General features: G+C 45.1%; 1 protein-coding gene across 4 annotated transcripts in view; it reads right to left on the bottom strand.

Annotated features, from left to right (window-relative positions):
• Positions 1-16,854, bottom strand: part of GRAMD4 (GRAM domain containing 4) — an 81,007-nt gene extending 64,153 nt beyond the window's left edge. For 2 of the 4 annotated variants that reach the window (XM_030015166.2, XM_030015168.2), the window contains exon 1: positions 16,611-16,853. In XM_030015166.2, the coding sequence (XP_029871026.1) occupies positions 16,611-16,639 (29 nt within the window). In that variant the 5' untranslated portion in view covers positions 16,640-16,853. Of the gene's footprint in view, positions 1-16,610 lie in introns of all 4 variants that reach the window. The other 2 variants (XM_030015165.2, XM_030015167.2) reach the window with 2 other exon arrangements.
• Positions 16,855-17,015: the final 161 nt, after the last annotated feature.

Here is a 17,015-nt window from a genome sequence, read left to right as displayed (position 1 = left end):
GGAGCCAATGGAGAAGACGGGAAGATGATGAACATCACCAGCTCAGCAAGAACCTCCGCGTACAAGAAGGCTCAGGCAGCTCAGGTCTGGCTGGGCTTCAACCAAGTTAAGAAGCCGGGGCGCAGGGGAAGCACTGCCGTAAGCAAGCACACAACTTCTGCCTATAAAAACAGAGAGACATGGGGGTGACGGATGGGGGGGAAGGACAGGACACCACTAAAACAGGGTAAGATAAGGCTATCACTGCATATATCTTCTCTTCCACCGTTCAATTGGAAGTGTAAGAAGCCTAGCTTGACACAGCACACAGAATAAAGTTGGCCTTTTATAATCTGCTTTAAAATAAACATTTGAAGTCAGAAGTACACGTACTAGCATGAAACATCTTGTTCAGACTAATAAATTTATTATGGAAAGCGATCACTAACTGTTTAGAAAGTGTGAGCCCTACCAGCCCTGAAGAAGAATTTTAATTCTATCCCTTCAAGTAAAAGAAGTGCAAGTTATTGAGACCAGTGCAGTTATACCTTTTTGATGCTGACTGTGTTTTTCATAATCTCAGCTGCATGTTCATCATCTTTGGATGATAAATACCAATAAATAAGAGAATGGGGGTACCACTAAAAAGAAAAAAAAAAAATGACACTGTGGAAATGAGCCATAATCCAGGCTTAGAGAAAGACACTTTGACAACAGCCTTCCAAGGTCTATGCAGAATGGCTTGGACCTAGAAGGTATTTCTTTGAGAGGACTCTCAGCAGCAGGCAAGTACTTCATCTGCTCAGGATGACTGCTCGTAGCTTACCCAGCAACTTTCAGAAACAGAACAAAGGTATATAACATGGTCTAGTTTTGAAGAATGACTATGTATTCCTTTTTTTTGATAAACAAAGATTTTACCTTGCTATTAATTTAAAAAAAAAAAAAAGAGAACTAAGAGGTACACATTTGAAGGGGGACACAGCCCACAGCTAACACCCGTAGCCTGGCTAAACTCTGCTGACCTCTATGCAGTGCATGTACCTCCACTGAGCACAGCTGAGAGCATGCAGCCCATTGCTAAAGAGAAACCTGCCCCAGCCCTTACCAACGAACACCTGCAGCACCATGCATAGGCAACTTGCACATTTGAGCAACACTTCAAATGTGCCACAGTGCCAAGCTACCTATGCCTTATGGTTTCACTTATGGCAAGACTACACAGAAGGAATTACTAAAGCTATCAGGCAAAAGACCACAGACCTGTGTTAGATATGCAATGATAAAATGAACTCCCCTACCCTTTTGCTCACAAAGCAACCACAGGGCCATGTTCATACTCCCCAAATCATTCAGCTATCGGGGCACCTCACTGAGAACAAGTCTAAAGGCCAGAGTACAGCAAGATGGTCTATTTTGAGGGGCTTCCCTCAATTTAGGGAGACAATTCAGCAGAAGCCAACATAATCATCTTTGCAAGTGAGTAACAAGTTATCATGGAACCATCTAGATGCAAGTTTTCAGCAGAAGATTCCCAGGATGCAGTGATTTTGTGTACAACACTTTGCAACTTGCTTCTGCGAGCTTTAACTATTCTACTGCTGATCCGAGAATTCATTAAGCCTTTGAAATACCGATGTTGCAAAAATAAAACACAATAAAACCCAAGAGTTTCAGATGTGCTGACTACAGAAGTCAATGACGGACACAGCCGAGGGAAGGAATCGAGTATTTTACCAAACACCAGTTGCTCTCCAACCACCATACAGTCTAATTTTGATGAGTTAAAGTCTTTTAACTTTTCCCCTCATAGGTAAATAAGTTCAACATTGCTGGTATGTGAAGAACTACAAAGATACAGCTAGCATATGCCAATTATAACCACCACTATAATTAAGAAAGTTTAATATGCTTCCTATATACTGGCCTTGAGCTTACAAAGAATGTGTATAATCCCCAAATCCCACACATTTCCATGCGAGAAGCAGTGCTGCTGTACATTCTGTCCCTTCTCACTTCCTCCCAACAAAACCTGAAAACACTCCTGAAGTTGGTGCTACACGCACAGAAGAGATAGGGCAGGGGAAAAAAAAAATAAATAAATAAAAACACAATGTGGATTATGCAAATTTGTAGTGTTGTAATTCCTCATCATGTCAACTTCTAAATGTAAGGTCATGAAGTATTGTGTAAAAAACTTGCGTAAATAATACGTAAAAGGACACTGTGTGAAAGACTGCTATGCTGCATGACACATGAAGGAGGGATTTATCCAAGTAAGTTAAATGAAGAAGTAACAGAGAAACAGCAAGTTTCATACACTAAATCTCGCTTCAGGCATCAGCTTCATTTCTGGCACTGTCTCTACCACACAGCTGCTTGTAAAAGCCATGTAAACTATTCCTTGAAATCTTATCACAGAATAAAAAACTCAAGGTCAGGCTCCCACCAGACTGACAGAAATGTGAACAGCAGCTCCGCTGGAAAGCAGCACTCTGGAAAACAGCCTCCTTCATCCCACCCACACAGCTTGTCAAAAGATGAGAGGGATTTTTTTCTCTACGTAGCAGAGTTTGGAAATAGCAGAGGAAGTTGCGTGACACAGGAAAGCACCAAACTTGTCCTCTAGGTATCACGGACCCCTCCTCCATTTCTTCAGAGTGCAACCCTTTACCTAAGTTCCGTCTGTACTGCTGGCACATTTGCTATAAACAGAACTGAATCACTGTACCCAAAAGACAGTTTTGATTTCTGAACTGCAATTACTTGTTTAAATAATTTGGCTATTTAACTGACTTCTCGTAACGTAGTGAAATGGTAGGCTTAAGGTTGAAAGGCCCTGCCGTTCAAGGTAATCTCCCTTACAGAAGCAAACCTCTATTCCCTCACATTTCAAACTGCAGCATTCCCTCAGTAGGCAGAATATCTGCTCTTTGTCTCCATGCTTACAACAGTAATCCTGAATTTAAAAAAAAAAAGACAACAACAAAAAAAACTGACCAAGGTGGTATAGCCACACCAGGCAGCAAAGTGTCCAACCCTGTAAGAAACTAGAGGGGCCATAAGGAATATAATCGCAATCCTGCAAGTTAACTCTTTTGTTTAGTAAACTGCTGGGTATTCTGCCATAACTGCAGATCTTTCATTTCACATGGTGATTTTAACATGCTTTGGACAGCAAAAATAAGTGGAAATCTTTGCTATTAAACCTGATTCTTTCAAGACGCACATGTAGCCTGGGCATCTCCTCCACACTCTTTCCCAATAACCTCTGTACATTGTATCAACTGCTGTTAAAAAAGCCAATTTTGGTGATACTGCTAAGGGCTCCAAGTAGAGGATGGAAAACAGACACCAGTCCAGCCCAGGAAAAGGCTGCCGTACCTGCTTAGCAGTCTGACAGTTAAAGAGGCAACTGGTGGAGAAGGGCGAAGGTGAGGCTGAGCAGAGGGTGTCCGCTCACCCCGCCAGCAGTTACAGAGAGGGGGGACAACACTGTGGGTCTATGCCGGGAAGCGGAATAACCTCAGAAAGAATGACAGAGCCTGCGAGTCAGACACTTGTAGGGAAATACACAGGAGGGAAAGAAAAGGGAAAAAAAAAAAACCAAAACAAAAAAACCACCAAAAAAACAACCAACCCACATGACTCCAGTTACATTTCCCATGCATTCTTGTCTTTTCTCCCAAACTTTATTAGTTCGTGAAACCAATTTCATTGTGCAGACAAAACCAAAATAACTCATCACTCAAGACACTCAACAACGCCATGCATGAACTCCAGCCAGCAATTGTAACCCACTCATCTCCAGACACACACAGAGCGGTTCGGCTCCCCACCTTCAGCAGCTTGGCATACACGGCTACATGCATGACTGATGGAGGAAGGGGGATGAAAAAATAGAGATACGCAGCCATACTCTATGAGCAATTTTGAGGCTTCCTTAAAGCATGCGTAGAGTTGGGGAAAACTAAACAAAAAATTCCATACTTTCAAGAAAACACAGAAATGATGCATTACATAGTCTGTAAGGAAGGTACAAAGCCTCTTCCTAACAAGTAAACCAGCCAGATGAGGCTATTACCATAAACTAGCCCAGTTCTTACTAATTTGGCCATAATGCACGAAATTAACATTTAAATGGTGCTTGTTACATCCTATTGCCTCATAACTGCAGATGACAAAAAAAAATTATCCACAGGAGTTAACAACTACATTTTTAAAGCTGCTTGAAACAACTGGAACAAGATATCTTAGACCAAGTCTTCAAATAAACCAGGGCACATCAACAAACCCAGCTCCCCTCCGCTACCGAGGGGGAGCCTGCTGTCGGCAGCATCACCAAAGTACAGTTACAGGCTAAGTGGCATTTCTCCCAAGAGAAGCCAGCTCCTCTCTTGATAGAGCCATATTAGTAAGGTTTCCACCATGTTTCAACACAGGATGTACTGGGCACAAGGAAGAGGCATAAAAAAAATAAATATCTCTGCCAGTTTGGTTTTTTGATCCCAAACATGGGGTAACCTATGACTCCAGTGGTGTTTGCACTTAATGGATCAGCTCTTCGGTTTATTAATCAAGCTTGTACAAACACTCTGATCTACCATGCTTTTTGCATGCTCCATTTCAAAACAGTATTTTCTCGTCTCAAAATGTCACAAATACACCACGAAGCCTGTCAGGCTGCTAAGATGATACAAACCCAATGACAGTAAATAGCAACCTGGCACATCGCTGAGCCTTCAGACTTGAAATAGATTTAAATTAACACAAAGATAGCAGGACAGAGAATTTAGTAACGAAGTGAAGGAACCAAGGGAGAAGAAATAAGATTATTTCAGTCATCATTTCAATCAGACCAAGCAACTTAAAAGCCAGCTACAAGATGGCATTTACGTCTGCCTCCAAGACTGGGATGATGGCCAGAAATACACTACTTGAGCTGACAGGTTTATTTATGCCATGATGATACTTCAGTTAGCAATGATAAAGGTCCAAAGGTCAAAGTACTTTAAGAAAAAGAGCCATATACACACAGTATATCTTTCTGAGCAGTTATGGCTGGGGTGGGAAAGGAAGGGACAGTGAGCGTTATTCCTTGCATGCACCCACCTGTCCCACAAGCCACCATAAAACCAATTCAGCTCTGCCCATTTCAAAGCTTCCCAAGTTCACAAAGGAGATTTCTGTAGAGATCCCACCTTTCTTCGTCCAACCATTCCTAAGAAATTGTTTGGTTTTCCAAATCGAAGCCAGTGGTGCCTCACGGCAAAACAGAGAGGCCACATCACCAGTTGAAGCCCAGAGACCACCCACAGACCTCCAAAAGACTTCCTGAAAACTCCCTAAGAAAATGTGGGGGAAACAGTAAAAATGAAGGTAGAGAGCAACATTTTTGACACTTCTGTCAGTCTCTTAACCAGGACTTCTTCCAGCTCTAACTTATTCCCAACTACTTAATTAATATTCACATATTTAAATCTTGGGATTTCAAAAACTAAACTATGGATTTCACTTTTCAAGAAGGATCCTAAAAGTTTAACTACCAATCAGGCTTAAATTCTGGCTTGGGGATATCAAGCCTTTTGTTTACACTACACAAATGTTTTAACAGATACAGTCTCTCAAAGTCACGGAAACTTGGAATTTCGAGGCTTTTTGCATTAATGACAGAAGCATGCTGAAGACTGCAGGACACGATCGAACCACCAGCTAGCACTGAACTCCCACTAACCTCCGATTTGCTTATATAATTGCCATCAATGTTTAAAAAAAAATTTAAAAAACCATTATAACAGATTATTCTTGAATATTTGAGGGATTCCAAGAGGCTCCCATCTGTGCCCAAAAGCAAACTACAGAGCATCAAATTTGCTGAAGGGGGGGGGGGGGGGGGGTGTATAAAAAGAAAGATGACATCTTTGGATTTCTTTGTTGTAGGCATCTGGGGCCTTTATCCAGCTGCAGGAGCTAGACAGGCTGACTAAACTTGAGCAGGGACTTTGGATGGCTGTAAATGGGAGTCTGTTCTAAGCAAGACCTAAGTCATGGAAGATGAGATGTCAAGAAACAGGACAGGCTGTCTTTAGGGTGAAAAGAAAAGCTGTAAATACACAATGAAGGGATAGTTCATATCCTACCAATACTCCTGCCAAACCCTTCTATTTATTGGATAGTACAAAATCCTCAGAAACTAAACAGCAGTTTTAATCAAGGATTGTTCTGAGTTTTTATCGCTGCACTCAACTTTGATGCCCCGCAGCGTACCAGAGGCATCAGGCCTCCAAGAGCTGTATTGCAGCAAGCAGACTAAGCAGCATGCCCTGCTACAACCTCTCCTTCAGAAGAGGCAGCCACACAACCCAGAAGACACGAAAGCAAGTTTTGCTGAACTAGACGACTGTTTTCCAGTAAGTGGAAATGTTTCTAGGTGCCCAGGAATCATGACGACCAGTAAGATTGGAAAGCTGGGTCCTATTTGTATATAACCAGCCCTAAGACCTTTGACTAAGAGCTCACATGTGTAAGGAAAAAAGTCTTTGGATTTGGTATATAAGTTAACAAGGCTACAGAAGAGGTCAGACCACTTCATACTGGTGTTCCTACACAAAGGTGCATACAAGAGCACATAGGAGATGGAAGAAGCTGTCTCCCTTCAGGAATGACAGGACTACTAAACCTCACTCAATTGAATACCTTTAAATAAAGGGGTTTTCTTTATCGGACTGGCTACGAGACGAGCTCTCCTTTCCACCTTGCCACTTGGCTCTCCCCCATGCCCCAGTGACAATTATTCACATCACTAGTTATGACTGCATTTTGCAAAAAGCTCGTACTTTAAGAGTTGAATCTACTGGTTAATCTTTATTTAAAAATAAAAAGAAGTTATTTCAAATGATTATCAACTTGTAAGAAAGAAAATCTGCATGCTTGTAGCTAATCTACTTCAACAGTTGGCATCTGGTGTTTCCTCCACAGTTCGGAAACATCAGCAATGCATCTGCCTCCTAAACACAGTTTCTCATCTCCTGTCTCAGATAACAAGCAATCTGTGGTCAAACAGTCATCTTCAAGGTGCAACCCCTTCTCAGCGTTTCCAGTAAGTATATCTGTCTTTACCTACTTTTCTTCTTTTACAAGAATGCAGTATTAACTTCATAGCAATTAAATTACTGAATTAAAAAAGCTCTAGAAAACACCAGTCTATGTAACTACCAACACTTGGTTCAGCTGGAGCTTTTGAAAAGAGAGGAGAAAGTAAAAAAGCAAATCACCACCTTTAAAGCAAACAGGCACTCTTTTTTGTGTCAGCCCATGTAGTGTTTCCAAAACTCACCTAACACAATTGTTCAACAGTTAAATACGCACATGAAATTTTCTGTGCAATAAGTGAGGTCTGCCGTACTTTCATATTAGCTCTCAAATATTATGATGAACTTTTAGCCAACTGAGAAGAAAGCCATCTTCAGGGTAAAATAAACAGATTTAGTTCGCTTCACACAATAAGGAATACAAACCGCATGGAAAGACTTTCCAAGTCTATTTTAACAAAGACAATAAACTGTCACCAACAGTAGACTAATGAGTCACAGACAATAGCTTAATACTTAAAGCTTATCTCTAAAGAAAAAAATACTTTCACAATTTCGAAGTATTAACAACAAAACAGAAAATGAGTTTTGAACAGATCTCACAGTCTCAAACCAGGACAGTTGTACGCATCGAAGTGAAATCCAAAGCGGACACTGCATACAGCCAGGCTTGCATTCCACCAGGAAAACCAGACTGAAAACGCCAGTCATTGTTTCTTATTCAAAAAGCATATGCTGTCCCTGCTCTGCTTTAACAGAGGACTACCAAGGGCCAGAAAGCTTCACCAGGCAAATTCAAACTGCTAAGCAAAGTGAGATCCACAGTCCTCCTGTAAAATATTCCAAGAAACGGTATTTGTGCCTCACTTGTTTTCAATGTGGTATTGTAGAGGGATAAGTGAACCAGCGTTAAGAGGAAATAATTGTTGGCAGAGCCCTCAAACCGGGGAAAGGTTGCTACTGGAAGAAACAGGAAATAAACAGAAGTAGCTTTAGAAAAAGTGTACTTGCTGTAAAAATGTTTCCTAATACAGTTTTCTGGGGAAGTCAGAAGTATCCCACTTTGGCTGGTTATTCCCATAACTGAAAGTAATAATAAGAGCTGTTGAATGTGCAAACATTCAGCAGTCCCATAAGCAACTCTGCTGGGGAGGGAAGGCAAAATCCTTCAAAATAGGCCCAGACCCTTTTATAAGCATCAAAAGGTTTATATTCAGAACGTTTCTCTGAAAACAGGGCTAGCTCCAGATAATCTGGAGGAGACCACAGTCCTCATTTCTGCAGTGTTTTGCAAACTCTTGATGTTAGTTTTAATTACTGCAAGTTGCCAGGAAGCTCTTACACCTGAAGAAAATCTTCGGAGCAGAGCACCCTGTAGCAGCTGGCAGTTCTCTTAAAGGATCAGTGTGTCCAGCCAGACGGTCCATGGCTTGTTGAGGACATTCCTCATTGCACAATCCCAGGCGATCCCATAGAGCTGCTGAGACGATGCAGGGTTTTACACAAAACCAAGGCGCACTACATTTTCGTACAAAAGGTGATCTCAGACACTTGGCGGTATCTTTTGGGTTGCTTTGTAGATTAGCCTTTAAGAGGAGCACGAAGATCTTGGATAAGAGCACTGCAGAAGTGCAAAGAATTATAAAGTTAATCAAACTGGAATAATGCCTAGAAGTAGTTTAATGCTTTGAAAAGTCAGACTACATAAAGAACATAGTTATACAGACTCTGCTTATTCCCACTCCTTCCGATGACATGATCCTTGCAAGCTGATGCAAGACTTAGTAGTCTACAGAGCTGGTTTTTACTATTATCTGATGATCACAGTCCAAAGTCACCCTAATACTAGTCACACAAGGATGCTTTGGATGTTTTGTTGCTCTCAGGTCCCACACTTCACAGCTACCTTTACTCCACACAAACAGGATAGCAGCCGCTGGAAATTGAACCTCTCGGCTACACACAGCAAGAGGAAGCAGCCAGGATCTTCAAGGATGGTACATGGAGGCAACTCCCTCGGCATCACTCCCTGTCTCACAAGGGAAAAGGTGAGCAAGAGGAAATATGAGGAAAGCCCCAAACCCAAAAGTGAGTTCAGAGGTAGGATCCCGGACTACAGATCATCTTGCAGCTTGATTTTGAATCAGGTAGCCAAAGTCATGTTCATCAAGGGCCATGTAAGTGCAAGGAACATCACACCGAACATACACAGCATTTCATCTTTGGGTGCTGAACATGCTATTTTTTTTCCTGTTGTGACGCGGTATCTTGTTGCAATAGTTATGCATTTTACAAAATGCTCAGAGCCCAGGCTACTGTTCCCTTCACTCCCAGAATGGGGTTATGGATATTTTCAGACTGGTCCCTTCTCTGCTGCTCAGATCTCTAAGGCTCAAATTAGGCGTGCCACTCTCTCCAGCCAAGTCAAAAAGCATAAACTCACCCAGTTTCTAGCAGCATGTTGTCCCTGGAACAAAACCTACTACCAGTAGTGGTCCAAAACCTACTACTGGTCATGGTCCCACTACTTCAGGAGTGTCTGGGGAAGCAGCTTGTGCCCGAAGCACACAACTAGATAGCTCCCTGGGCTCAGATCTGGAGTAAATTACAGTAAATTACAGGGTTCAGACACCCACATCAGTCCTAACATAACTGGGAGGGACCCTGAAGCTGTACGGCTACAGATATCACATGGCTCTACCAAAAGCAAGATGGAAAAAAAAAAAAAGATATCCTTGTCAGGCTCATAACGCAGCATCATGGACTATACATGTCCTTCAAACCATGTTTTAAGAGATCCTTCTCTAGAGGTTTCACATTCCCCCATCCCTATGGCTGTGACTCTGCTTGAAACTGCTGACTGTTATAAATCCACACGCCTTGCTGTAGCCCTGCTACAGTTCCCCAGGAATTACAACATGCTGTTAACCTTGAAAAGTGCAGCAAGTTTTTTTTAAAATGCAGTTACTGTGCACACCTGGGAATGCAGAGATGAGATCCAGAGAGAGGGGAAGAAAAACAGGCAAATCATTTCCTGAATGTAGAAGGAACATGGAGCCTCAGGTAGTAAAATCCGCAGTGAGAGGCTGGAGGACTTTTTTCTGAAGGTAGCTCTAGAGCTAAAACTCTTTCAAGAAGTTCTCTTTTGCATACACATTTCTCACTTGAAGAAGCCACTTTTCAAAAATTAAGCTAACGATAAACTTCAGGTTATGAAATAAACCCTGCTTTGAGCATCTAAAGATGCTTGTGTACCCTTCATTGAAAAACCTAGCACTAATTTTCAGTCTCTGACAATTGGCTGGTTTCCAAACCAGTGAATTTGAAGTGTTCTGTATATAAGTAACCTGATACCTGAAATGAATATTGAAGGAACAAGTGGCTTTTACAACACGGTAAAAAATGCCAAGCATCAGTAATGCCAGATACTAATACAGACTGCTGACGGTCCTATCAAGAGTTCTGATAAGACAGTTTTAGCAGTTGGAAACTAATTGCGCTCAGTCACTAATTGCATACATCAGGCCAGCATGGAGTGCATGGCTTTGTTCTCTTTAATTAAGATAAGTATAGACCTCTCATGTCGTGCAGTTACTTTCAGGGGAGTACTATGGAAATTTTAAAATGCATCTATTAACCATTGTATTTGGACGTAAAGCAGGCAAGCAACTGCTAACTGCTTTTTCCACATAATTTTGCATATTCTTTAAAAACCTTAAAAAAAACTTCTTAACCAACTACACACACCTAGATATACAGGAGGGGACACTCAATGGCAAGAAATGAGCATCCCCTCCCATGGAGTTTGACGAGAATCCCAAGGTTAAATTGGTATTTTGTGCTTTATGCCTTTTCCTTGTTCTCCTGTCCCCCTCCTGTCCATGAGCAGTGTTACCAACATTACACTAAGAGTTTTATTCTGCACCCGAAGCGTCGACCTAAAAATAAAAACCCTGTTTACAAATTCTATATTTAACATCGACTACAGAGTTACCCATATAAGCATACAAAACAGGTGTGGCAGAATAAGGAAGCATTCAAACTTCACTTGGTTTAGTTTAAAAGACAGATGGTCACCTTCAGGCATGTCACAAGGGAAACGCAGTAATGTAGAAAGTGCCCACGGAGCAGGCAGGTCAGCCCTGACAGAGTACAACGCAGCTTGGGATGGCTGCTGGAGAACCAAACCAGCCCACAGCAAGGATGTGCCCTCACAAACATAAGCAAGCATTCACTCAAAACTGAAATGAGCTCTGTTTCAGACAGCAGTTCATATGAACACACCCCAAGAAACACACGTACCCATGTGACTCAGCATCCAATGATTACACTTATTAGGCATGTGTAGCCAGCAAACCTAGTCATAAATCCCTTAATCACAGGTCAAAAGACTCGTCAAAGCCTGCATTGCTGGGATTAGGAAAATGCTGAAGCGTTTGGGGTTTTTTTAACAAGGAACATCAGCTGCTGTGGAAGAGCAAAATACTCAGAGAAGCTGCATCGATGACTTACAGCACAAAAGAGATCCCTCGGACCTCCATCCTAAAAAAACCACGCTCAAAATTTACTTTAGAAGTTTCTTATTTTTACAGAATACTGGGAAATGTGAGGCCACAGCTGGAGTGCTGTGTCCAGTTCTGGGCTCCCCAGTACAAAAGAGACACAGAAATACTGGATAGACTCTAGCGAAGTGCCACGAAGGGACTGGAGCATCTCTCCTGTGAGGAAAGGCTGAGAGAGCTGGGACTGTTCAGCCTGGAGAAGAGAAGGCTCAGGGGGATCTCATCAATGTATATAGACACCTGAAGGGAGGGTGCAGAGAGGACAGAGCCAGGCTCTTCTCAGTCGTGCCCAGTTGACAGGACCAGAGGCAACGGGCACAAACTGAAACACAGGAGATTCCCTCTGAACGTCAGGAAACACCCATTTGCTGTGAGGGTGACTGAGCACTGGCACAGGTTGCCCAGAGAAGCTGTGGAGTCCCAATCCTTGGAGATACTCAAAAACCGTCTGGCCATGGTCCTGGGCAACTGGCTCTAGGCGGCCCTGCTTGAGCAGGGGGTTGGACCAGATGACCTCTAGACGTCCCTTCCAACCTCAACCAGTCTGTGATTCTGTGAAATAAAAGGACTAGTTCTCTTCAGTCACTGATCACACACCTAGAACAAGTTTTACAGTACATTTGACATGTTCTTGTTAACATGTGTATCTAAAACAGGGGATGTGTTCTTCACAGACCATCATAAAGAACTTGCTGCATTAACTCAGAATTTATAAGAAGCTGCAACTAAACAGAGTTTCAGTTTCCATTATGATGCAGACATAGCTTTTAAACTAAAAGAGACAATTTTACGTACTCTCAAGGCATGTTTAGAAAATACAGCCAGTGTTTTTCTTTCCTCACTAACACAGACATGTATTAAACACATATGGTGACCTAAGATGCAAATAGAAAGGATTTTTCAAACACAACTGAACACATTGGGAATCTTTACCTTCCACCATTCTCAGAAGCAAAAAACTGTATCTTCAATTATTTAAGCACCTCTGAAGACCTGATCTTGTATGTCATGGAATTAAATTTACTGCTACCAGAGCGTGCACCAGGAGAAAGGATTGGGTGTTAAAGAGAGGAGGGGAAAACCAGCAAGAGCGCTCCTAACCACAAATACAGTATTTTTGGTTTGCATCCGATAAGTGCTCTTTCAGTTTAGTCAAGGCAAGAAGATTTACTGTGCAAAAGAAACTGTACTACTAAGGTGAAGAAAAAACATCCAGAACTTCCTTTCTGTGAAGACTGCAGAGCCTGTTAATATTTATGAAGTCTGAAGTGGCTTCAAAGACTCCTTACTTCATTTTCTTATGTCATAACAAAAAGCAGCACTAACTCATTAAATTTTAAGGTGAGTTCACCACTAAACTATAACTGTTTTAATAAATCCTGATCCCCTAGGAAAAGGCCTAACTTCTTTGTTTTGTGTGTGTTTGTCCCCCCCATATCAGCGACAATGACCATAAGATGAAAAGAGAAAACTTGCATTTGTTCAGAAACTTGAAAGATCAAAACACATAAATCCTGGAAGCACCCAACATTATGACACAAAAGCAACGTTTGACGGCTGTACTTCTGTGCACAGATTATTTCATGGATTAACCTACCACCATGCAAGGCCAGGGCAGTGGGCAGAAAGAGAATTTCTTTTGGAAGACCCTGATTAAGCACTTACTGTCAAAAGCTTTCTCTCTATCAAACTCTGTGTCATAAAAATAACACATTAGAGGAAGTCATCTCTCCTTCTAGCATGGATGCTGCCGCACAGATACTACTTAGCTGAGAAAAATCTATGTAGGAAAGAAAAAGAAACAGTGTTACAGGATAAAGCTAGAAAATTGTGTACTTTATTTGGGCCTGACACCATCAGGTTTGGACAACAGATTTTGGGACAGCAGATTTTTCTGCACATAATACTGGAGTACTTTGGGAACAGCCAGGGCTTTGGGGACTACCAAAGTTCGAGAATACCACTGCTAAGCCTGATAAATACTGGGGGTAAAGAGGGGGAGGAAGAGACCGGGACAAACCATTGAATAGCTACATAGCTTTAACCCAAAATATTCAGCAAAGTACATGTTGCCCTTGACTCAAGCATTCCTGAATAGCATTTATTTTCCAGACCTATAAGAAACAAAACATCAGGAAATGTGATCTATTACTCCTCAAATAAAAATATATTCACCACAAAACTGTTAATGAGACCATATGTTACACAAAACACGGTCTCAAACCTTCAAGAATCCCTATGGATTTAGTGGTGACTGAGTCAAAAAACAAAGCATGACTTTTCAGCAGACAAAAACAGGTGAAATGGGGTCTTTGTTAATTTTCCAACAGATCTGTCCTTGCTTTGGGGGTGAAACAGTTAATGATCCTCCTTAGCTTTGAAGTCTCCGTATTAAGGAGTGAACACTCAAGTATCAGAACGATGCTGACAACACAACACATATATGTACGTCACATGTATCCACAGACAATGTTCTATACCCCAGAAGTATACCTGACCTTTAACAGCAGCACTAATCACTTCTCAGACACCGCAGAAGTTCCCTTACCAAAATAAAATATTAAAGTTGTGTTTTTTCCCCAGGTCTCAAACCACACTGAATCTCTTTGACACCCAATATCACCCCAGCCATTCACTCTTATAAGGAACTTTGGTCCCTACAAGCTTTGAATATCACACGCCAGGAGAAGGAGAAGGGGTAGGGCCAGGGAACAGCTTCCACACTGGCTACCTGCTGTAAATCACCGGGAACTAGTTCCCAGGCAGGAACACAGCAGGGCTGCGCGTCAGCCCCCTGATTTTGCCTCCTCAGTCAGGATCTCCCCTCTGCCAGTCTCTCTGAAACCAGGTCCCACCAAAGAGCGGAGCCAGGACAAGCTTTTCCCAGCTGCTGCCCTTAATTCCTCCCTCCCTGCCCCAGGAGCTGACGTCAGGTCACCAGGCCACAGCGATGCTGGCGAGGCGGGCAGGCGGGCCAGGAGGGAGGTCAAAGCCTGGGTGATGCCTTCACCCAGAGCAGAAGCCGTACCACGCCAAGGAGCGGCACACGTACGTTCGAACAGCAGCCACCTCCCCTGCGCCGCTCGACAGTCGCCCCCTGACCCAGGACGTGCTGAGCAGACCAGGTCTCACTAGTGCCACAGTTAAAAAAGGGGAAAAAAACCCAAACCCATCAGTCTGACGCTTTAGCTCAGGTTAGTCCCACCTGCCGCTGGCCAAAACCATCTCCGAGAGCTTACCTGCAGAGCTGGAAACACGACATGGCTCATCTTCCATCCAGTCTGGCATCTCAGCCCAAAACCACCTTTATTATGGCAGAGGGATGAGCCAAACATACTTGTGGCCACCATACAAAAAACAGCAAAACGTAACTCAGGCTTTCAGGGATTTTTGCACAATTTGGTATCATAACACCATCAATTAGTTTTATATTTTACCAGTTGCACAGCTAGTAGCTTAAATGTCAGCTTCAGAAGACCACAGACTAGGACTAAAAAAAGAAGCCCTCCCTTTCTGAATAACTAGATACAACATTTGATAACTATATATGGCATTTAAAAAAGAAAAGGTTTAAGACAGCTCACGCTCTAATTCTGAGGAATGAAACTACTTATCACATGTTAAAAACTAAGGCAGGATACTGTCAGTAAATGCAGAGCACAGGCACCTGTGATCCCTACTTTATTAAATATTTCCCCTCCCCACCCACATCTCAACCACCACTGGAAACACGATACCCGAGAACTTGCCCATCATTCATTCCACATTCACACAGGCTTAACGGTACCACATCTAGTCAACCTAAAACTCCGCAGTTGCAGTAACGAAGCATGACACGAAAACGTGACAAAAAGCTGTCATTCTCCCATTTGCCCCATACGTGCGCTTAAGCCCAGCGGCGACCCGCAGAGGCACGCAGGAGGCCCACAAAATTCGTGCACGCCTATCAGACCTTTTCTGAAGGAGTCCAGGCTGACCGCTTGGACTGCAAGACAGCCATTTACGCGGCACCACGGCTCTGCCATCCCCCCAGTCTCCTTGAAAGTAAGCTCTCCGGCAGCGTTTCTCTGCTCCTACTCCTCCAACACGCCCGTGCCTCATCGCTCCACATCAAGACGCATCCAGACACTGCACACGCTTTGAGGGACGGGTACACCGCTGGCTACTATTTAATACCAACATGTGGCAGGCCCTAATTCAGCCAGGCTCAGCTAAAGCTCCAGAAGCAAACCTCACAACGGAAACTACGTTCCCAGGTCTTATTTCCAAATCGGAGGCCCCCCAGGCGCCATCCCGGCCAGGGGGGCGGGAAGAGGCAAAGGAGGGGTGCGACGCAGCTGGCCCTGCTCCCCCCTCGCCAAGGGAGATCCCTGCAAGCAGCTGTAGGAACGCCACCAGGATCCAAGCCAGCTGCACGGCAGCGAGAGGAGCAGGTCCGGCAGGGGCGGACGGCGTGCCGGCACCCGCCACACGGTCCCCAAGACGACAACAACAACAACTCGGGAGACCGGCCAGGACGAGCTGCGTTTGTACGCGGCGATGTGACCTCCACCAGGTTCACCGCCGCCCTGCATGCGCCGTGTTTACTACAGCCCGTGACTCCCGGCCCCGCGTTTCACCCGGACGGCGCCGGTGATGCACGCCTGGCCCCGCAGCCCAGGACGGCTCCTCGGTGCTGGCGCGGCGGAGAGCAGGGCCGCTCCCCCGCCGCGGGAGGGGGGCAGCCGGACACCCCCCAGCGCCCACGGGGACGGCCTCCCGTTCCCCGCAAGCGGATGAAGAAGGCCCAGAAACGCTGAGCCACCGGCCGAGCTCCCCGGTGGCTCCCGCCGCACACCTCCCCCCGCTCCCCGGTCCGTCCCCCGCCGCTCCCCCAGCCCCGCGAGAGCCGAACAAAAGGCGACGGAGGGAACGGGGACGGCAACCCCGTCCCGGGGGGCGGCGGGCCCTGCCCTGCCCTGCCCGGCGGGGCACTCACCCTGCTCGTAAATCGGAGCAAACTCTCATTCACGCTCCCCGCCGTGCCCAGGCCGCCGGAGCCAGGCGACGCCCCGAGAGCCGCCGGTCGCTGGGGCCGCGCCGGGCCGGGCCGGGCCGGGGCCGCCCGCCGAGCCCCCGGACAAAGCGCGGCGCCCCTGCCCGCTGCGGGCGAGGGCGGCAGCAGGTGCCCGTCCGCCGCCGAGGCCGTGCCGAGCGCCCTGCGCAGCCGCCGCTGCCGCAGCGCCCGAGCCGCTCGCCGGGGCCGCGCCGCGCGCCCGCCCCGCCCCCGGCGGCCCCGCGGCGGGAGCCCGCAGAGGCGGGGGCGGGCGGGGCCGGCGGGGCGGCCTATGGGCGGGCGGCGCGGCCCGGCCCGGCCCGGCCCGAGCCGCAGGAGCGCGGCGGC

This window comes from Aquila chrysaetos, chromosome 5, assembly GCF_900496995.4.
Source record: "Aquila chrysaetos chrysaetos chromosome 5, bAquChr1.4, whole genome shotgun sequence".
Classification (NCBI taxonomy): Eukaryota; Metazoa; Chordata; class Aves; order Accipitriformes; family Accipitridae; genus Aquila; species Aquila chrysaetos.
The sequence above is the reverse complement of the archived record's forward strand: the minus strand, read 5'-3'. Positions and strand labels throughout refer to the sequence as shown.